Raw genomic sequence first — 23,865 nt, 5'->3', positions numbered from 1 at the left:
TTACATGGCTCATTTGAATGCTTGATTGTGATTGGCCAGTCGCGACATTCCAAGGGTTGTTCTTTTCAAATAACAACCGCTCAAAACTTATTACACCCTGTAACCCGGATGCTGCAAAAAATATAATTAATATTACACAAAAATGTATTATGAATATGTGTTTTAATAACATATATGACATTATATTTACAAATGATTAAACCAAATTGCCTGTTCGTGATGTTTGAACGTCGTTTCTTACTTCAAAACCGAAACTAAACGGCTTTTCCTCGCGGAAGGTCTGCATTCATAAAAATGAGCTAATAAAATATTTCAAATTCACATTTCATGTCCAGTTTTTTTCTCATGTGGCAAGTGGTCGTGTAATAAGTGGGATAATGTACAAGCAGCCGGCTGTTATCCCGAAATAAGCCCCTTCAGTGTGATACGTTCAAACGTCACGAACAGGCAATTTGGTTTAATCATTTGTAAATATAATGTCATATATGTTATTAAAACACACATTTATAATACATTTTTGTGTAATATTAAACTGCCCCTCTCAAAAAAATTTGCAGCATCCGGGTTACAGAATGTTATAAGTTTTGAGCGGTTGTTATTTGAAAAGAACAACCCTTGGAATGTCGCGACTGGCCAATCAGAATCAAGCATTCAAATGAGCCGTGTAATAAATAGGGTTAACGGATGATTAAATGCTTAATATGCCTGATCACACTGTCGGGACTTATTTCTGCGATAACAACCGGCTGCCTGTACATTATCCCTTACTTCATCAGTTCTTCTGCGTCTCTTCACAGCATTTGTCCAACAACAAATCTCTCTCTCTGAAGTGTCCATCACGACAAGTTCCCTTCAATATATAATGCAAAACATGCGACACTAATAAATATACGCAAAGTATTTGACAATTAACAGATTAATAAAACAAAAGGGACGATGACAATATGCTGATGAGTTGGGTTCAGTTTGTGAGGCGCAGCACTCCATAAATAAGTTTAAGGAAAGGAGATGACATCCTGTAAGTTTCCTGTATTTTGCAAAAGCACACTATACTGCTTTTAGTGCAAGTGTGCACACGACTAAAAGTAGCTAACTTTGCAGTATCTAATGACGTACTCATAGTCATATCTGTTTGACCATAAGTCATCACCGAGTTTTTTTATTTGTTTCTGCTGTTATAAGTAACAGCATATATACACAATATTTCAGCATCTCAAACTTGACAGCCTGTTCATTATAGAAATAAAATGGTTGTCGCCATTATAATTATTATACGTGCTTTTTAATGAAATATATGCGTGCAACAGGTCAGCATGAACGTTTTCCATTAGCGCTTGAGGAGCGGGATCTGCCCAATGAGGTGCCGGAACAGGCTTACTCCGGCACAAATGAAGCCCTGGTTGTACCCCTTCAAAGATATACAACGTGTGTGTGTGTGCGCTGTGTGCGTTTTAGTTGGATGAGGAGAAAGCTCACATCGAGGAGGTGTTGAGGAGAGGAGAGGAGGTGCTGCTGTCGGTTTCTGATGATGACAGAAGGGAGGACATCTGCCGGAAACTCATACTGCTACAGACACGCTACAAGGTCTCATACAAAACTAATTTTACATGGTTTTGCAGTTATGTTATGCTGTGTTCATGACTATGTTGCAGTTGTTTACTAGTATGTAGCTAGTATGTATATTTTGGCTTTGTCACAGTTTTGTTCACACGTTGAATCGATACCGAACTTACAAAACTCCTCAAGCCTGTAAACTGCCGTGATTTCCTGTTCAGAGATGACCTCTAAATGTACAGATGCTGTTAGTGTGTTCCTGTACCTCGATTAGAATAACATTGTGTTAGAAGTGCAAAGGTCACGCGAACACACAAACTGCTTAAAGGGGTCATATGGCACGAAACATGCACGGTATGTGGAAAATACAGCGTTTTTGAACCTTAAATCGTGTATACACATTGCATTACATCTAAAACAAACCATAATGTTCGTTTCAGCCGTGTCATATGACTCCTTTAAAATGTATTGTAAGTCCCTTCGGGGAAAGTTTTTGCCAGATGCATAATGTAATGTAAATGTAAAAATATACAGTACATGTTTATGTAAAAGTGGGCGTGTCTTTCTCTCTCTGTAGGGGCTGTATATCTCTAGAACAGTTGTTGAATCTACGGTCGACTCGTCGTCTTCACAGAGATCAGACTCATCCCCCTCTCCTCTGGATAAGAGGAGCACGGCTCTGTCTCCATCTGACTATCTGCTGGACATTAATAAAGTTCTGCTGGCCATGGCCGACATTGAGCTGCTGCTGAACTCCTCCGAGCTGAGCGGAGGACTCTTCGAGGATTTCTCCAGTCAAGAGGACACACTCAGGGTTAGAGACACAGACAGAGACACTCCTACGTAACTGATATCAGTATACTACAAAATACAACACCACGACATACACAACCTGTCAAATGCTTAGGGTCATTTGTGTGAAAGGTTTCTCATGAGCTTTAAAATCTTTTTATATTGTGTATGCTCATATGAAGTTATTTTGTGAAAAAAATGGAATAGTTCCAACAACAAAAAACGTACTAAGAGTCCAGAACAGATGTGAAGAGATGTTTGATGACTTTGCTATTATTATAAATGTCGTATTCCATCAACTGACAGGTCTATTAGTAAAGCTGACTAGTATTCTGTGTTTAGCTTGTAGAATTTTAGTTTTAGTATCAATAATTATATAAATTATAATATCAAATTATAAAATATGTGTACCCCATTATACCTAACTAATATGTCTACTACTATTTTTTTATTTACACTTAACCTTATAACATACAGTATATTGCAGTGGTTCTCAAACTTTTTAGTTGTAAAGTCCCCTTTGTGTAGAATGAATCGCTTTGCGCCCCCCACTCCCCCCAAATAAAGACTTAGGCCCGGTTTCAAAGACAAGGCTTAGCCTAAGCCAGGACTATGCCATAGTTAATTTAGGCTACTTAAGACACTCTTATTAAAATGCCGTAGAAAAAAACATTACTGATGTGCATCTTGAAACAAAACCATGGCACGGACAAATGTTAAGATATGTCAGGGCAAGTTATTTTCAGGTAAAACAGCTCAAAATTAAGCCTTAAGCCTTGTCTCTGAAACAGTGGCTTATAATCTTACATTTAGAATTTTAATTAAAGCAAAAGCATATTCAGTTTATACAATGCTGGAACAACTTATTTTATGAATGTTTAATTGAAACCTATGATACATTTCTAGATTTCATAAAATGCCTCAAAATCTGTGGCCCCCCTGGATCCATATTGGGCCCCTCCCGTGGGGCCACCGCCCCCAGTTTAAGAACCACTGGTATATTGTGTATATTGGTGCATTAAAAAAATATATTTTGAGATGCGCTCTCTAGAGCTTCTTTCCAAAGAGAAATTTGTTTCATACATGACCTGTCAAAAGTTTTTGGACACTTACTCACTTATGTGTTCATATTTTTTCCACATTTTATAATAATAATAAACTCATCAAAATTATGAAATAAAACAAAGGGAACTATGGGAATTATGTTTTTTATCATCTTCAGTGTAGCAGCATTTTTTTTTGTCATTTTATCAAGCAGCTTCTTGAGGTCTCACACTGAGATTCTTTTTAAACAACATTAAATAAGTTCCCATCTATTCTGAGCTCTTATTGGCTGTCCTTTCTTCATTATTCAGTCAAAGTCATCTATTTGCAAAACATTTTAGTTAAATAAAATGTTAGTTTTGTCATGAAAAAAAAACATGTTTGTTTGCAAAATTATATTTTTGTCTACTAAACTAATTTTAGACATTTAAGCATACACCTTTTTAAAAAGGTTTTTCAACATAATGAGAAACGTTTTACTCAAGTGGCCAACAACTTTTGACCGGTAGTGTACATTTTGCCCTATAAACAAGTGAAGTTTCTGAATGCATTTCAGTTTTCACAGTTCCTTAAGTAATTTTCTTTCAGTAAATATTTGTTTTACTTCACACTGACCATTAATGATTGGAACCAGTTGAGAAATGTAAATGTTATTGTGTTTTTATTCAAACATATCTTTGCTCCCCCGTTCGTGTTCATACGCCGTCTTGCCCTCCGCAATATGGTGGCGTTGTTGACGTGATTCAGCGGCTGATGTAGCATTTGTGCATGTCTTAGATCACAGATCTTAGTGTCTGATGGAGATAATAATCCTTATATAATAAAAATCCAATATATCATAAAGGCCGTTCATTAAATTGAATTCAGACCAGTGGTAATTTCGTTAACGAAAACTATGACGAAAAGTATTCGTTAACGACATGTTTTCACTGACGAAAAGGAGACGATAACTAAATAAAAATGAATGCATTATAACGAAAACTGTAATAAAAATATAGGCCTACTGACATTTTCGTCAACTAATAAAAACGAGACGAAAATATTCTTGTCCCACCTGGCGGACATCAGTTTGCGCGCATGTGCTGCTTATCTCATATAAATGGCAGAGAGAAGTCTCTGGGAGAAGTGGAAGCACAGACATGTATTCTGTCTCCACGCGGTTTACAAAGCGTCTTATTTTCCTTCACGATCGCAGGTAAAACGCCGCAAACTTGAAGCGCGACTGCAGGCGAGTCACCCCGAAACACATTACGAAGGCAAGCTCAAAGGTTTTTATATGCCAATGTTAACTTAACACGAGCTGCTGCATAACGTGAAATGCAACATCGAGTCAGCCAAAAGAAACCAGCGCTGTCCTCTACTGATTATAGAAGTGATGAAGTGAGTCGAACTGTACATTCCAACCAAATATGTAACATGTTTGCATGACTAAAGAAATGTAATACAATTTATATAATATGTCTTTTTGAAAGCTATTCTCATTCATTGCTGTATCAAGCAAAGACAGTGCGCTCTTTCTTCAAAGAGGCATGCCATGAGCCAATAGCCTTTGAGTGTGAGCCGTGTCAGAGCGTTTCATTGGTTGAATGAACTGAATGAACACGCCCTACTTAACGAGTCAATTGAGTCAAATGGAATTGAACGAACTGGAACATGTCGTTCATGGTCTAATACTCTGCGTTCCAACAATGCATATCTAGTTACTGGAATTTTCTGAAAAATAAAGGTAATGACCTGGTTTAATTTTATTCTAAGGTGAAGTAAATTATGTCAAAACAGTTGAATCTCTGTATGGAACATTTAATTACACCAAGTAAATGATTTAAACCATTTAGATTTTAGTAGACTAAATATAATTTATATTTATTCGACTAAAATGTTTTTCATATTTCGTCGACTAAAACTAAAATGATGGGGTTGACTAAAATGTGACTAAAACTAAATTGCATTTTCGTCAAAAGACTATGACTAAAACTAAATCAAAATTTGCTGTCAAAATTAACACTGATTCAGACAACCCAGTTGATAAATTCATACAAATAAACTCTCATTCATTCTATTGTAGATTATCGTTTATATTGTATTATTTATGTTATGTTTACAGTGTACCGGTTTTAACTTCTGTCTGTGTTTGTAGAGTATAAATGAGAATCTGGAGCGGTTTGGTGAGCAGGTTGAGATGATTCATGAGCGCCAGCCCGATGTGATTGTGGAAGCTTCCAGACAAGAAATGACCCAGATCTCAGATTCTCTGACACAGCTGAACTCCGAGTGGGACAGAGTCAACCGCATGTTCAGTCAGAGGAAAGGGTGAGGCTCGACGAGTCCCATCATTCCCTCCGTCCTATGCTAGCGGCCTCACCTTCTGGCTCATATATTAGCGTTATTGTACATGCGCTATGCAACGTTCATATTTTCTTTTTGAAGGTTTATCAGCTCTGTTCTGTTGATTTTGTTTGGATGTGTGTCTCTAGGTGTTTCGATCAAGCCGCCGAGCAGTGGAGGCACTTTCATTGTGACATGAACGATCTTTCACAGTGGTTGAGCGACACTGAACAGGTCCTGGCCGACGGAACGGGACCCGACGGAGAACTGGATGTACATTGCGCCCGTGCACGGCAACAGGTTAGACACGGGGTCAGAGGTCACAGAGAGATAACCTTCAGCACTGACCTACTGAAGGTTGCCATGGGCTATTCTACAATTGGCTATGTTACTTGTTTGTTGTCCATTCTCCTGCTCGTATATTTCTGTTTATTTACACATCATTGTCGACTGCCCTGTGTACATGAAAAATGATTGACAGACGTAGATCTGCCTGTTAGATTTCCTACCGCAGTCAGATTTCTTTGATCCGTCCTGAGGCTGTCACAGAGACGGGTGCGATTCCTCAGAACACCTGTTATAGTGCTATCTGTCAGATAGTAGGCACATCAGCCTCCCCCAAAAATCACTTATATCACTTTTAATGGAGTTCAGAGATTTCACCAGACAGGTGATCATTTGTTGTGCACAACCTGAAACAAGCCATTACTTCTAACATCTGAAAAGCAAGCGCTCATGCAGAAACAGTTGTTATCGTAATTATCTCGGTTTGTTTGATAAGAGAAACAAAGACACGTTTGCCCTGCACTTAACTACAAACTCAAAGGATGTATGTGTTCATCAGTCCCATGGTTGAAAGCTTTCCAGAGGTGTGCGTTTGTGTTTAATTGCCTTCAGATGTTTGCGCTGTGTGTGTGTAGTGTCTGAACGAGGGAGAGATGAATGTGAAATTGTTCTCAAATACAAATTAAGGTCGAACTCATTTGCTGGACTCATTTGCATGTGAAGAGACGTGTCTTTCAACTTAGTGTGTTAGACACACTCACAGGTCAACTGTCTATTAACCCCCCTGTGTGCGTGTGTGTGTGTGTGTGTGTGTGTGTGCGTGCGCGTGTAGGATGTGGAGGAGGGTTTGGCGTCTCATCAGTCTGTTGTGGTGATGTTGAGTCGCTCTGGACAGCACATCATCGGCCAGTTGTCGTCACCTGACAGCGTGTTACTTCAGGAGAAACTGGATGCTTTGAGACATCGCTGGATAAATGTCCAGAGACAAGTGTCTGACCGCCAGCGCAGGTCACCATGACAACAGCACACCCACTTCAACACTAAGAAATCCATATGTGTTTGTTTTAAAGAGTAAATATTGTGTGATGTTTAAGGTCCTACTTTGGTTTATAGAGTGTCCAACAACTAGTTTACGCACATACACGGTGTAAAAACACTTTCATTTTCTAATAATAGGCAGATTTTGTTACCTTACTTCTTGACGGACTCTCAAACGATTCGTTCGGCGATTCATCTGTCTAATCCCCTTTTTTCTGTCAGCCCACTCTGATCTGATTGGTCAGATGGTCAAGTCTGCTGTGATTGGTCTACGCGTGCAGTGTCGCAAATGGAACGGCGGCGGGTATAACACGGAGTGACGCAAATCTGAACTGAAATTAAAACGACAGACGACTCGTTCATGTGATTGAGAGTCGACTCCTTTTTCCCCGAGCCAATAGCTTTGTTATTCGTTCACTTTACAACTTGGCGGACTGCTTACATTCACACATGGCAACATTATGAATGCATGAAATGTCATTTTAAGGACATGGTAATAGTTACTCTTTAACGTGTGTTGTACTCCCACATAAAATGATGCGTCACTTAGTATTTACTATGGTAAGCTGTAGTTTGTTGTTGTGTACTGTAGTTTATTCCAGTAATTATTTCATTTTATAAATTGATTTGTTATTTTGTAATTGACATTATTTTGTAGTATTAACTATAGTGAACTGTAGTGAATACTGTAGTATACTAATGACTGACATACTACATATTTACCATGGTATTGTTCAGGCCTTATTTTTATAACTTACAAATAACCTGTGGAGAACATTCCCTTAAATAACCTTCAGGGGATGTTCGGTATAGTTTCTCTATTGGTTGTTACAAAAAACCTTCGTGCAACATTCTGGGAACAAAAAATCTAGAGAAAACGTTCCTAGAACGCTCTTATTTGGTTTTCAAAAAACAACAACACGCGAACTATTGGAAAACTTTACAGGAACGTTCCGTGTTGGCTGGGATAGTGAATACAACGGTAGGCTTAACGGCTGTTGTTTTGCTTGCGCAGATTGATGTGTGAAGATCCAGCTGTGGTGGAGGTGATTCAGAGGACCGCCGGTCTGGCTCAGTGGCTGGAACAGACGGAGGTTGCCGTGGCGACTGACACGAGCCTCAAAGAGCTCAAGGTTTGACAAGCATGACACAGACCACCGCATGTTAGTGTTGGGGAAACTGCTTTGAATATGCCGTGATATGAGATAAATAAAGTTCAAGTACAGTTTCATGTGACAACATTAAAACAGATACACAAAGTACAACTAATTAGCAAAAATGTATCAAACTAGTAGCCACAAAAGGAAGAAATGAATGATGATATGTTTTATTCAGCTCATATAGGGATTCCTGAGCAGGGCTGTAAATAAATGATTTTTGAAGCAGTTGATTGAAATAGCTTGAAAAAAACAAATAGCTTGAACAAACAGATTTGCTCAAATAAATGCGTGTGTGGGTGTGTGTGTGTGTGTTAATATTGAAGTGTGATTGATTATGCTCAATACACAAACAAAATGTCGACACACTTCTAGTTGGAAAGCATATCTTGTTACTGGAAAAGTGACATTATTTTAAAAACAGCTGATCTAATGTCACACTACTGAAATGTGCATTATTATAAAAGAAAACGAATGGTTTGTGCTCATGGCAAACACCTCACACTTGATCCGTCTGCGTCTCTGTGTCTCTCAGGCCCTGACGGAGGAGATGGATGTTCAGAAGGAGACTTTATCCTGGCTGAATAAGAGCGGCTCTCGCATCCTGTCTAGCTCCAGTCTGACTGCTCACGACCGAGACGCTCACGTCAATAAACTACGCCAGATAAACATCAGCTGGAGTCAAGTATGCCCGTCTGTCTCTCTGCCTATCTGTCTGTCTCTCTGCCTATCTGTCTGTCCCTCTGTCTCGCTGTCTGTCTTTTTCTTTTTTTTTCCCCGTCTTGTCGTCTGTCTGTCTCTCTGGCCGTTTGCCTGTCTGTCTATTTATCCAGTTTTCTGTTTGTCTTTTGGTCTGTATGTGATATAATTGAATGGTGGCAAATTCAATGCACATCAAATTTCATCAAGTAAATGAAAAATGGCTCAGGATTCATTGCATACTGAAAATTCACCTCAAGTGTGTCGTTGTGTGTGTGTCTAAAGGTGAGCCGTGAATTGCTTGATAAGGTGCGTGAGGAGGAGGGCCGTCTGCAGGCACACGCACAGGTCCAGGACGAGAGCAGACTGATGTCACACGGTCATTTCCAGGAGCGCATGAGCAGGCTGAGTGACTGGGTGTACATCACCAGTCAGTCCCTGAGCGACGTCACACCCACTGAGAGACAGGTCTGGCATTTTGACATCAGTCCTTAAAGGGGTCATATGGCGCGAACATGTGTTTTTCTTTGTCTTTGGTGTGTTATAAGTTGCCCATACATGTATTAGACACGTAAAATTGCAAAAATGAAAGTGTCGGAACAAAAGATGCATTCTATCTAAAAGCGAATGCTCACCCAGACCTGCATGAAACGCCTCGTGTACCACACCCCCACAAATCGACAATAATTTGACTAAGACCGGCCAAATGTATACGCAAGTAAGGTGGGCGTACCTGTCAGTACAATTGAAGAGGAACCTGATGTTCCAAATATGGTAAGAGGCGTTACATTTTCGTCACACGTTTGCAGTATTCGACCAATCACTACGCACTGGTTAACTGGCCAATCATAGCACACCTCGCTTTTCAGAGCAATGATTTTTTTTAACCTTAAATCATGTATACGCATTGCATTACATCTAAAACAAACCATAATATTCGTTTCAGCCGTGTCATATGACCCCTTTAAATAACACGCGCACTTTGTAGAGTTGGATTTAAAGAAATTACATTTTGTAAAGACTCTTTAGAAGAATATTCACGCTTTTGTTTTACACAATGAAAGTAGATAGTGATCTGTAATGTGATTCTCAAAACAAGACCCATGCTATGTTTGCGTGTGTGTAGGTTCTGGAAAGGTCCATGCGAGAGCAGAAGAGAGAGCTTGAGGAGCTGTTGTCTTACTCTATTGAGCTCCAGAGGAAACAGCTGCTTTCACCACAGGAAAAGGTTTCAGTCGCTCGACAACAATGTTACAAACTTTCAAACTGTTCCGTTTTTATTTGAATGCTTACGTGCCATCATAAGCAAAACTAAAGAACGTCTATCAAGATGCAGTTTAGTGAAATTCTAGTCTTTAAAGAGCATTGCTGGTGACCTGTTTCATTCTTAAACGTTTGCTTGAAGGTGCCTGGTACTGTACATGCACACGCGGCCATGACCATACACGCTCTAAAAACGTGTTTTTGCGTGTGTAGGGTCAAATTGAACAGTTAGCTGCAGATTGGAAAGCTCTGGACATCAGATTGAAGGAGACGCCAACACAGCCTCTGTCGCCGTGGACACAACAGGTTGCCCAGCAACATTTCACAGGTGTGTGTAGGTTAAACAGACACTCAGAGACGCACACATACACATGCTGGCTATCCGGAAGTGGCAAACATGCCTTGTGCCCGTGTCACAGCGAACGTGCCGTCTGCAGTTCACGTGGTCAGCCTGATGAGCGAGGAGCGTCATCACAGCCCGGAGCTGGTGGGTCCCACTGATCTCAACCAGACAGCTACAGAGCTGGCAGACTGGCTTCTCCTTATCCACCAGATGCTCAAATCCAACATCGTCACGGTGGGAGACAAAGACGAGATCCACACCACCATCAGCCGCCTGCAGGTCAGAAAGCGAGCAGAATGTAGAAAGCGCATGTGTTTGTGCCATTGGGTGGCTAATGATACTCGATTAACAAAATCCTGTGAGTCTGACAGAAATACATTCTGGACTGAGGGTTACTGGAGAGATTTTAGGACAAAAATAGTCATGAACAAAAACAAGAGTCCATTACCTCTAGTGATTAATACAAATTGACATTGACCCCAATTCAGTTTCTGTGTTTGGAGTTATTTCACGACTAAATGATGAACTTTAATAGCCATTGAATGGAAAAGACGTGTTAAAAGAAGGGTATTAACCAATAATTAATGTGTGTAGGTGACTAAAGGCGATCTGGAGCAGAGACATCCTCAGCTGGAGGACATCATCACTCTGGCTCAGAACATCAAGAACAAAACCTCCAACCTGGATGTGCGAACCTCCATTTCTGAGAAATGTGAGCATGCTTATCATCATCACCATTGTTCTTAGTCTTATAGGAATAGTTGACCCAAAAATTTGCTGTATAAATTCCGTTTGTTTCTGTTGAACACAAAAGAAGATATTTTAAAGAATGTGGGAAAGCAAACAGTGGGTCACTGTTGACTACCCTAGTAGGTTTTTCTCTGTACTATTGTGGTCAGTAGTGCCCCAGAACGGTTTGGTTACAAACATTCTTCAAAATATCTTCTTTTGTGTTCTTCAGAACAAAAGGAATGTATACAGGTTCGGAACAACTCGAGAGTGAGCAAATGATGACAAAATTGTAATTTTTGGGTGAACTGTTCCTTTAAGGCCTATTTATACTAATAGCAAGAACTATATTAGCATCCACACCAACAGACGATAATGTTATGTTTATAATGTTTCACATTTGAAATGCTTGATTCTTTTAAATACGAATAGATTTCGATTGGCTGTCAATATCTGGAAAAACAAAACACTGGAAGTGATCCCAACAATATCGTTCTTCTATATCGGTATAGATGTGGTGTGGACGGTTCTATACTGTTAAATGTAGAAACTTGCCTTTATAGTTTTGTTTTAGTTCTTGGTCTGAACGCGGTTTTAATCTTTGCCTTAATATTGGTTTTATTTTTAATCTTAGCTTAAATACTAGTATTCTTCTTGGTCAATTTATTGTTGTCTTAGTTTTAGCCTTCATTTAATTTTAGGCTTAAAGGCTAAAACAGACTACAAGACTTTTGCTCAGATTTTCAGTCTGGACTTGTTGCAAGAAAGTCTGTGCCGGTCTGCAGATTTGATCAGTTAGTGTGTTTCTACCTGAAACATGAAAAAAAGTGTATGATGTCTAGTTTAAAATAAATCTGTTCAGATTTTAAAAGTCTTGTAGTGTATTCCAGCCATTAGTTAACATTGCTCTTACATTATTCTGTGCACACAACATGTTTTATGCCACGTGCTGTTGAATGCTTCAATCTGATTGGTTAACAAACGTCCTATGGGTATGCATTAACTTTCAGTTAAATGCACACCTTTGAAGGTGTTCCAGGTCTGCTGACCGCATTACAGTTCCATATCACTTCGCCAAGTTAAAATAACAGAAAGGTTATAGTGACGCCTAAAGGCCATCACCACACACTGCACCCTGCTCCTGATTTGACTTTTATAATGTCAAACTTTACTGCTTTATTCTGAATTTGATCTGCATTACATGAATCTATGACCAGTAACTGCTCCTTTAGATTCTTGATATTTGGTTTATTATTCCAATTATGTTATTCAGTTCAATTGTTGTCCGTTCAAGTGTGTTTATACCGGCAGTACCGAGTGCTTTGATAAATAGCCAATTTCAAATTCTATATTTAAAGAAGTGGAAACAACTTGATGAAAAGCTGATATGTCAGACATTATTTTTGTGAACAGTAAACAACATGTTTACGGGTAGAGGAACCGTTTTAATGAATGAGGGTGTGGACGACATCTGTTCTGAGGGAAAGTGACATTCATTTATTATTCCTGCTTTGTGTCCAGTGGAGAAGGTCCGCAGCCAATGGGACAGCACACAGAACGGCGTGGAGGCCCGGCTTCAGCAGCTCGATCGCATGATCGGCCACAGCGACCAATGGGAGGAGGTGAGACGGAAGGCGAAGGCTCTGATTGGTCAAAGCGAGACACGTTTGCATAACTTGCTGCAGCTGAGCAGAGAGCCGCTCACGAAACAGATCAGCGACAACAAGGTGAGACCTTTGACCTGTGAATGATCTGAGGTCACTTACACACATGAATTTCTCTCACTTGTGTTTACATGGACTGCTGTGAATAAACTTGATATCGTTATAGTTTTTTGTATTATTAAAAAAATCCTTTTTTGTTTGTAGTTATTAGTCATTTTAAATTGCTATATAGGTTTAATTTATTTAAATTTTAGTTCTAGGTTTCATTTAGTTTTTATTTACTTCCATTAAATCATTTTAGTGCTATAACTATATTATTATTTAATAATTGCCAAGACAACATTTCCAGTTTTGCATGATGAACATGTGTGCTGGATGACTGCTGTCAGTGTGGGCGACACTTGCACTACTGAAACTGACCTCTGGGGGGTGCTAGAGTCATAATTTCATTCACTCACTGTTTGGTTACATATTTCTGTTGTACAGTATATGAGGAATTAGTTTTTGTCATGGGAATATGTTCTATCATCAGTTTTAGCATCGATTTGTCTTGATTGCTTTTTAAGCCACAGCCGTTTCAACCCCTAAATCCTGGCTTATTTTAAAATGCCTTCTGTGTTTGCACCAGACACTTAACACCTAACACTTTTACCTGAAGTGACTCTATGTGCATTCTCATTATTGACCTTTTGTTGTGCTCTTTGAGATTGCGTCTGTATTTATCGATCTGTATCTTGCTCTTCAGGCGTTTCTGCAGGAGCTCGGTCGAGGACAGGAAAGCGTGACTTCCTTCAATGACTTGTCCAATCAGTTGCTGCAGGAATATGCCTCCGATGACACGCGCAAGGTCAAAGAGGTCATGGACAAACTCAACAATTCCTGGAACAGCATCAATAACAGGTTTATGTGTACACACGCTCATATATTCACACGCATGAATTCAACTGGTATACAAAGAACCTGTGAACAAAACGGTTACCATGGACACAAATATGTCCGCGTTTGATTAGTGACCTGGAAATACTGAAATATTTGGTAACACTTTATATCACATTTAAAATAAAGCATTAATACACAGTAACTATCGATGGCTCTTTGTATAAAAAGCCCATATTAGACATTATTTACAAATTGAACTTAATTAATATTAAACTAATTAAATAACTTATTTATGACAGTCAATGTATGACTTATTTTCTTATTCATTTTACCTTTATGTTTCTTTCATTTATGGTTTAAAATTCTAAAAGGTTTTTTTTTTTTAAGTGCACCCGATCTCACTGAAAAACGTGGCATTTTTGGATGAATTTGTACGATGTGAATCGTACAAAAACGTATGATTATTAGAACAAAATAAGCAAGAATGAAGCCCCACCCCTAAATGTAATGTCATACTAAAACGAACGAATGAGATACGAAATATATGAATTAGCCACCTTGTAAAATAGTTGCAAATTGCCATACGATTGTGTTCCAAGTTAATGGTGGACCCGACCAATAGAGAAAGATGCACATTTCCATTAATCCTATAGATCCCTCCCTTTGTCTTCTTCAGTGGCTTTGTGCATGTCATCGCCTAAGATAAATGTTTCACTCCTGCCTTGACGATCACAAAACCATAACATTTAGTGCCTGTAGTTGTCAGACACGCCGTCCTAAAGACGCTTTCTGGCACGTGTATTGATGAATGAATCTGAGCTGAACGTGTTGTTTATAACCGTGTTAATCTGGTTTTGGTTATCAGGGCGTCGGACCGCCAAACAGCTTTGGATTCGGACTTAAAGACTCTACAGGCATCTCTTCGAGAGCTAGAGTCTTTCCTTAAATGGCTGCAGGAAGCGGAGACCACCGTTAACGTGTTGTCTGATGCCGCCCAGAGGGAGGAGCTGTCCCAGGACTCCGCCCACATCAAGGAACTGAAAGGTCAACTCGTGGTAAGTGCTTAGTTTAAAGCTAATCTCAAGTAGCCAGGGTTTTGATTGTTTGCGTAAAGTCTGGTTTGCCTTGAAGGATCATCCGACCAGGAGCTGCCAAAAGTTTTTAGTAACGATTCACACAGAAAATACATTCAGGCTTTGCCACAAAGAACTTCGAGTCTTTGGAGACTCAAAAATGACGAGTAGAGATTTTTTTAATGAAACCGCAAAGCGGAAAGCTCCTGAATAACTAGTTTACTTGCTATTTTACTTCAATATAACTTCTGAGATTTTACAGACTCCCTTAATTATGTCTTACACGCCCGACCCCTAGAAGTTCTGTAATGCTAGCCAATCAGAAAGAAGCTTGTCATATTCTATTTTTGGGTAGAGTATAGTGTGCTGTCTGAAGGCGTGCCGTCTGGCGCTGAGACTAATCTGGGACATGCGATGACTCAAGTGTGTGTGAACGAGATTCAATTATGTGGCAGTCAGTCCTCATTAGTTTCTCCGTCAGCTACAGCACAGCATACAAGTAATCAAGGTGTAGATCGGTTCAGTTGAGTAAGAGCGCCTCGTTCTTTCCTTCGTTCTTTCCCTCTGAGATCTTTGTCTCTGCTTGTCCTGTGAGATTCATACGTCACAGTTTGAGCTTTTTATCTGCTGTCCCCTCTAATCACGACTGGGCTGAGTATATCTCAGTCTCTGACTGTCTGCTGTTAGACTCCTCCTGGAAACCTGGACCCGACACATCTGCATCTCGATGCGTGATGTGCGCTACAGTGGAATATGTGTCATTCTGTGTACTTATTTAAGAAACCGATCACTCTGAATGAACTGCGCTGGAAAAAAATTGCAAAAATTGCGCGTGCCTACAACCGGTAAAATCATGTGCTTCTCGTGAACGTGAAGACAAGTGTAAAGAGCAAATTGTCAAAACGATTGTAAAACACTGACGGCCAATCAAAGTCCATTTCAATTTAAAGGGCTCACGCATTTTATCAGACGTGAAAATGCAGCTCGCCAGCCTGGAATAAACACAACACCATCCGTGAATGCTAATGTCATTGTTTTACAGGCCTTTACTCCATTGTAACATTGTTTGCTTCTGTATCTATTTAACATGAAAAAATTAGGTCAGAACTGGATTGTGATTGGATTGAATTACGATGTCATCATTTGAGCATGTTTTTGCAACTTCGTGAACAACATAGTAAACATTGTATAATGTGCATTGAAAATGTTGCTCAAACCATTCAATTATCTAGCATCATTATAAATTTGATCAAATTCCCTTTTATACATTTCCCAAGTTTGTCCATTGAAAATGTCTAGATTTATAAAAAAGCTTTGTTTTTTTTTGGAGTTACATAACAATTTTTTTCAAAACCTTTTATTCATTGCATTGCCTAAAGATCTACCAGCGGATCTAAATGTCAACAGAAAAACCTGAGATGAACATGAAAACTAAACATGAAACCACAGTCCAAATTAGGGCTGTGCAATTAATCGAAAATTAATCGTAATCGGCAATTTTGGCCTTCAACCATTACAAAAACAAAATAATCGAGGTAAAACGATTATTGTGCCGCATTCCATTTTGCAAGGATCCTCTCTTTTCTTGTGGTATAAAACCACAGCACACAGTTTTCGTTTATAGTGGTTCAACTGTGCTATTTTCCTTGCATATATTTTTCAGTTGAATTCACATATTAAAAGCCAAGCTTTTAAATTTTTCTGTTGTTTCAAACGTTAAGGAGTAATCGTGTTAAATAATCGGGATCTCAATATTGGCCAAAATAATCGTGATTATGATTTTTGTCATAATCGAGCAGCCCTAGTCCAAATGACATGATTCTGGATGCTAGTGATTCAGTTCATTGAATTCCAATCCCCTTGACTGCTACCAGCTCCTTAAAAAAGCCCTTTTACACAGTTTCATATTTGTGTTTTTTACACAGCAAGATATGCATTTTTAATAAAAAAAGACACAATATTGGATTGAAATGTTTTACCTCAACATTCATTTTGTTGTTGTGTTGTTATCAAGGTAACATTCCAATTATAAAATGAAGTGTTTTTATGTGCATGTCATAGCGCTCACTTCAAGTGCTCTGAACTCTATAGCAAAATTATGTTCACTTTCCAAAGAAATGTACTCTAAAAAAGAGAAATTATGAGTATTATTCTTTCATTGTGGTAGAATCCTTTTTTTAGACAGATTTTCATGCTCCTTTTTGGCTTTTTTAGTAATTCCAGACATGCCATTTTGTCTGCGTTCATGTTTTTCAAGTCCGCGTTGAGTTTTACTGCTTTATTTACAAGCAGCATGTTTGTAATGTCAGATGCAGATGACTGACGTGTTATGATCTCGGCCTACGTCTGTGTTTTGTTCGACGGCAGTGACAGTGACATGAAAGAAAGGGACTTATAGATGTCTTTATAATGTCACTCTTGCTTCTTGAAATGCTGTCGCGTTTCGCTCCCATCGAGAACCCCTAGCCTATTATTTCCATCACAATTACAATTCAAGTGCTTTGACGTAAAAATGCTTCAGTGTACGAAGAATAAAAGACGAATGCCACGAAGACATCAACAAAAATATTTCCTTGTAATTGTCACAAAACACACTTTGTAATTGTCATAATTTTAGTGCTTTAAACTAGGGCTGTCAAACGATTAATCGCATCCAGAATAAAAGTTTGTGTTTACATAATATATATCTGTGTACTGTGCATAATAATTTTGTTGTTATTAACACATACACACATACATGCATATATTTAAGGAAAATCCAAAAATTAATAAACATTTATATATAATTTCAATTATTAGTAAATATAAATAAATACATGTAAATATTTCCTAAATATGTATTCATGTGTATGTGTTTGTATTTATGAATACAAAATTAATATGCACAGTACATAGACATATATTATGTAAACACAAACTTTTATTCTGGTTGCGATTAATCGCGACTTTAAACTAAACAACATTTCAATTTTTCATTTCGTTTGTTTTTCCAATCATTTTTAGGTCAATATTCTATTTGATTTCAATGAACAGAAACGTTCTTGAATTTTTAATTTCTGCAAACTAAATTAACCGTACTGTAATCTGATGCATTGTTGATCTGAACAGTTTATTTAATTTACTAAAAATGAGGTCAGGGCTTGATTGGATTGTGAAGAGTGCCGGGGTTTCATAATGTCATCGGTCTAACGTGTTGTTACAATTTCATGAAAGACATTATAAAAACATGTTTGTCTTTAGTATAATGTGCGTTAAAAGCATAAGTTCACATTTATGTATTTGGCAGACGCTTTTATCCAAAGTGTGTTCGCTGAGATTCGAACCCGTGACTTTTGCGCTGCGAGCGCAGTGATCTTCCGGTTGATGTACAGGAACACCAGAGGATTCGTTTAATTTGTTATTGACTGTAAACATTTGTAATGACGGGTCATCATAAGCAACAACATTACCACTCGGATTCTTTCCCGCTCTCCTCGTGTCTTGGATGCGTCTCGCTGCTCCATTTCTGTCCGTCTCTCGGGAGACGTGCTCTCTTTCAGTAAGTGTGTCACCGTCATTCATTCCCTTTCTGAATTTTCTCTCTCTCTCCCGCCGTCTTGCTTTAGGGGCTCCACCGGAGTTTCTCCCGTCCGTTCCGTCATCCCTTCCCCCCCATCTCTTTTCCACTCCCTCGGTCAGTCTGTTTCTTCAGTTTTGCGTTAACCCCTCTCAGGTACTCTTGTTTACGGCCGGCGGGGTGAGCGCTCATTACCGCTGCGCTCCAGTCTCCTCATCTGAGCGCGAGCGAGTGTGTGTGCGGGACATGTTTGTCAGGGCTCGACGCATTTCTCTCGGCTGGTGGTGGGGGATATGCGAGCGCGTGTGAGCGTGCGGAGGAGAGGATGCGCGCTCTCAGATGCTGGCAGTCGTGTGCAGGCAGAGTTAAGATGATGGCTGTAGTTCGGACGTCTCTGCAGAAAGTGGTGGTCTTCTTACACCGGCTCCAGAGAATGGCCATATCATCACCGCGATACCAGAAACTGTGCAAGGTCAGTCTCGTCCGCACGCTCGCCGTGGCACTTTTATCCGTCCTGTGTTTGTTGGACTTTACTGTAGTTTGGTTTATCAGGATGAAGTTCAGGTTCACGGTTAATCCAAGTAGTTTATGAGCGTTCTTTGTATCATTTGTTTGCATTTTCTTGTTGTGCCAGTGCTGTTTGTTGTTGTTTTTGGTAAACTCCTATTGGTGGCGTTATGCTGTTCTTCAGTTTGAAGGAAGGACTGTTGTAGTTTCTGTTTGTGTATTTGGAATGACAATCAAGTTGAACGTCATTTCAGATGTGAACGTGTACGAACCACATTTGAGTGAGATTTGAAAGACATTTATAAAAGGATGTTTATGTTTTTGAATAGTGTGTAAAGTTTGATGCGATATGTGATGGGTTTGATGTTGTTTACTATTAAAGAGGAAGAAACGTTTTAATAACGTTTAATATATGTTGTTGTGATGTTTCACAGAATTTATAAGACTCATGTTAGTAACATGGGAAATGAGTGATGCTGTTTTTAAGCTATCATCAATATGAACTGTTACCAGTCGTCCTTTGAACGTGTGTGTGTCTGTGTGTTTGTGTGTGTGTTTGTGTGTGTGTGTGTGTGTGTGTGTGTGTGTGCGTTCATGTTTTTATATCCCGGTGGGGACTTAAACCTGAATGCACACCAACACATGGGGACTCGTGTCACTGTGGGGACCAAAATTGAGGTCCCCATGGGCAAAAAAGCTTATAAATTGTACAGAACAATAATTTTTAAAAATCTAAAAATGCAAAAAGTTTTCTATGATCTTTAGGTTTAGGGGTAAGGTTAGGGATAGGGGATAGAATATACAGTTTGTACAGTATAAAAAACATTACGCCTATGGACTGTCTCCACGGAGATAATGTGTGTGTGCGTGATAAAGATTAGGCAAAGCAACAGCTGTTTCCATATTCAGTATTTAGCTGAAATCCTTGTAGGATTTACAAGCACACACACACACATTTCTCAGTCACGAACCGCTGAGAGACAAATAGGTTCTCTAACAATACCAAACTCATCTTTGTGTGTTTGTGTTTATTAAAGAAGCGGTAGCACGTGGCAGTGTGTTTGTAAGTGACAGAGGCTGTGTGTCATTGTAAGATCCGTTCCCGCATCTGTGCTGTAAAGGGGTCATATTCACACACTTCTGTAGCATTTTATTATTCCTTTGAAGTGCACTTACAGTGTTGGTCAAGGTTTCTTTCACCAAGCGCAAGCATTCGCCACCCTTACAATTGACGAATATTGAATAGCAGTCGATGGGCAAAAAGGGGTGGTCGTAAGTTAATGAGAGGTCATGGTTGTAGTTAGGATTTCTAGAAGCTTTTATTGTAGGTTGATTTTTGGTTACGTTGCGCACTAAACAGACAGAAAAGTGATACAACACTGGGATTATTTGAGTTTCGCTGCTCTGAAAAGAACATTAGGAGTCAAATCAGATTAAGCTGCTCAGTGCTGTGTTCAGAAATGCAGGCATGTAGCAGATACAATCCTTCTGAAGTAACCGGAGGTTAAAGGAGTAGTTCACTATAAAATAAAAATTTAATTTTTCATTTTCATTTCAAACAAATTGAGGCTTTTGAGGAAAGCTTTCCAGGGTTCTTATCCTTATATTTATGTTTAAAAAGTATATCATTTTTTAGTTTTCTTGGAAAATGACCAAACGTTTCGCTAGACAACACCCTCTTTCATCGGCTGGTGTCGTGTAGAGCCTTTGAAGCTGCGATGAAACTGAAATTTGGACCTTAACCAACAGCCCCCCGTGGAAGTGCATTATATGGAGAAGAACCTTGGAAAGCTTTTCTCAAAAGCCTCGATCTGTTTTCGACAGAAGATATAAACACACAGGCGTCTTGTGTGACGTGGGAATTATCATGAAATTTTAATTTTACAGCTAACTACTCCTTTAAGTGTGCTAGTCAAAGATGAAACGGTGAGGCAATGGGAATCTTTAGTCTCCGAGGGATTTGGTTCTAAAGTGATTCTTGATTCATGTGTCAGTTTTTCAGCAGCCGTGCAAGCCGGGGTAAGTGAAGACGACTCCGTGTCGGAAGATACCTGAAATCTGTCTACTCTGATCTGCTATCAGAGGCGTTATAACTGAGGCGTTTACTGTAAATGCCACATCAAAGCAACTTTAAACGTTGTGGTTGCGAACGGGTTCGTGACAATTTCTCTGTGATGTATTGCATACGCGAATCGGGATTTATGTGCAAATATGTTTTTAAAAGCAGAATTCATGACAGAACATTGGCTGACTTTGAGATGTTATACAGTAAAGCTTATTCAGCCTTTTTGTCCTTGACTTTCAAACGTATCTGAAAGCTCTCACGCATGTTTTTTTACACAATGCATGTTCAGTTTTTCATTTCGAACGTGTCCGCTTTGTCGTTTTTACATTGTCGCAATGGCAATTAATTTCTTTGTGAAGACGTTGTTTTTATCTGTTTTTATCGAAAGGACCTTTTTGCAAGTCGTACTTGAAGTGAAACTCTTGCAAGGGCGCTTTTGACACAACTGTGTTTCACACGTGTACATAGACCAACAACAACTGAAAACATTGCAGGTGGATAACCTTCTCAAAGAAATAGTTCACCTTCAAAATTAAAATTCTGTCATCATTTACTCATTTTAAACCTGTGTGATTTTCTTTCTTCTGCGGAACACAAAAGAAGATATTTTGAAAAAAAATTGTAACAGAAAACCGTTAGCCCCCATTGACTTCTATTGTGTGGACACAAAACCAATGCAGGTCAATGGGGACCAATGGTTTTCTGTTGCACATTCTTTTCAAAATATCTTCTTTTGTGCTCTGCAGAAGAAAGAAAGTCACACAGGTTTGAAATGACAAGAGACTCACGTAAATAATGACAGAATTTGTCATTTTTACACCGCTAGTAAAGTCATCTCTGCGTCTACAGGCAGTAACCTTGGCAAGCCCTAACAGAAATCCGGGGTAGGAGTCACAGCACCCAGGTCGAGAGACCCTGCACTGGATTACAGACAATCCTAATAACGCCCTCGAGTCTCAGCTCGATGCGTCACTTGTCTGATTGGCTCGTTTATCCCGTATGTGAAATCCTTCAGATAAGATGCACACACTCCGGAAGCATTTAACCTCTCCTGGGTCAACTCCCCCCTGAGGAAAAGAAGTTAGTCCTCGCTCGATTAAGCAGCCGTGAGCCAGATGGAGGCGGTGCGGTGATCGTTTAAGCATTCCTGGGCGGCACTGCTGGCTCTGCACCCTTGGGAAGGCATCAGTCATTCTGCTCTCTGTTACTCTCCTCCGGGAGGAATCCATCTTTTGGAGATCGCCTGAGCCTCCCTGGGCCTGTTCCCCCGCACCGCCTCCATATGATTGTGATGAATTAGTCCTGCTTGGACTGAGCCACAAGTGTGTGCAGGTGTGATTGTGCGTCTGCCAATACAATTCCAGCCTTCATCTGCCTTCACATGCTTAGTTAATGTTGAAAATGAACAGTAATCTATTATTAAACAAGTAGAATGCTTACCGTACCCTGATGCACAATGACCTTATAATGATTTATAACATTTGAGCTGTCGGCTATACGGTTTTGCAGATAATGTCAGTTTGACATCATTTCACTTCAACCCACGTAAAGAGAAGTACATAAAGTAACCTGCAATTGTATGTTTCACTCAGAGGTGGCGATAAAGAGGCAAAAAAGCACTGTCATCAAGAGCCGGTTACATTTGAATTTTCTTTTTGATCTCATTCTAAAAAGCCAGTGCTTTACCATTTATTTAACATAAACCTTTTTCGATTCGGCTATTCCTTTCTTATTTATTTATTTAACATAAACGTTTTTTGTTTCGCATTCCCCATTCATTTGTTTTTTTGCACAGTGTGTGCCGTGATTGTAGGCAACTTCTTTAGCCTAAATGTTTTTTAATTTCGTTTCTTACATATTTTTTGCTCTGTGTGTGGTGATTATTAGTTTTGTTAAAGGCCACCTATCTGACGTTAAGGTTTTTCATATTCGTTTCTTATTTTTTTGCATAGTGTGTGCAGTGGTTATTCGTTTTGTAAAGTCTGTGTTTAATATAAATCAAATGTCATTGTACTTTTTTGTAGTTTTGTGTTTTTATTAAGAAAGATATCGACCCACCATTAATTCAAGCAATTGCCGTTCCCGAATTGCCGCTAATTCAAAACAAAGTCAAATGCATCCGGTACTACCAGTGTTTTTTACACGCTGATTAACCGGTGGGAAAATGTCATCACCGCCACATCCCTAATACTGTATATTATCGGATAAATGAACATCAACATAATCGATAAAAATAATAATTTTTAGATGGAACTTCAGGGATGAATCAAAGGAATGCTAATTTGTTCAAACACTCAAGGTTTGAGTAGACATTTTATACATGCAGTACATTAGGTTAAAAATAGTTGAACAGGATATTATTTAACCGACTGAAGTGCAGCAGTTCTGGGGAAGTTGCTTGGTTACAGTTTGACCATTACATAAGTTTTTATAGGAAATACAAAAATGTTGCAGAAAGTGTGCCTGTTACCTGAATAATGTCATGGACGTTCCCTGAAGATTCTGTAAACGGCAGGTTTGCTAGATTAGTCTTATGTTTCTTTTGAGATTTGTGCTCTGTTTCTTATTTTAAGGAGGGGGGGTGAGAAAGATCCTAATTTAAGTTCCCGAAGATAAACTCTTATGGTTGTGGAACGACTTCAGGGTTAGTAGTTCATGAATTTGAATTCTTTTGTGAACTAACCCATTAAGTCTGGTAAAACTTCAATGTGTGAAACCAAACAAGTCAAAAACAAAAGCAAAGTAGCGGGTTCAGCAAAAATCATGGAAGTTCTTTAGAGCTATTGCTTAATCCAGTGAAAACGTCAGCACCATTCCATCAGCCAGACGTGCAGTTCTGACCCCCGGCCGCTCACCGCTGTTCCCAGGCGTGGTGACCCTGCCATGGGTTTA

General features: G+C 39.2%; 1 protein-coding gene across 5 annotated transcripts in view; it reads left to right on the top strand.

Moving 5' to 3' along the window:
- Positions 1-23,865, top strand: part of utrn (utrophin) — a 213,565-nt gene that overhangs the window by 67,856 nt on the left and 121,844 nt on the right. For all 5 annotated transcript variants that reach the window (XM_057319652.1, XM_057319654.1, XM_057319650.1 and 2 more), the window contains 15 exons: positions 1,456-1,584; positions 2,132-2,368; positions 5,528-5,700; positions 5,865-6,015; positions 6,833-7,008; positions 8,054-8,171; positions 8,731-8,880; positions 9,180-9,362; positions 10,021-10,122; positions 10,371-10,485; positions 10,577-10,779; positions 11,095-11,212; positions 12,751-12,956; positions 13,639-13,793; positions 14,638-14,827. In XM_057319652.1, the coding sequence (XP_057175635.1) occupies positions 1,456-1,584; positions 2,132-2,368; positions 5,528-5,700; positions 5,865-6,015; positions 6,833-7,008; positions 8,054-8,171; positions 8,731-8,880; positions 9,180-9,362; positions 10,021-10,122; positions 10,371-10,485; positions 10,577-10,779; positions 11,095-11,212; positions 12,751-12,956; positions 13,639-13,793; positions 14,638-14,827 (2,406 nt within the window). The remainder of the gene's footprint in view (positions 1-1,455; positions 1,585-2,131; positions 2,369-5,527; positions 5,701-5,864; positions 6,016-6,832; positions 7,009-8,053; positions 8,172-8,730; positions 8,881-9,179; positions 9,363-10,020; positions 10,123-10,370; positions 10,486-10,576; positions 10,780-11,094; positions 11,213-12,750; positions 12,957-13,638; positions 13,794-14,637; positions 14,828-23,865) is intronic.

This window comes from Triplophysa rosa, linkage group LG21, assembly GCF_024868665.1.
Source record: "Triplophysa rosa linkage group LG21, Trosa_1v2, whole genome shotgun sequence".
Taxonomy (NCBI): Eukaryota; Metazoa; Chordata; class Actinopteri; order Cypriniformes; family Nemacheilidae; genus Triplophysa; species Triplophysa rosa.
The sequence above is the reverse complement of the archived record's forward strand: the minus strand, read 5'-3'. Positions and strand labels throughout refer to the sequence as shown.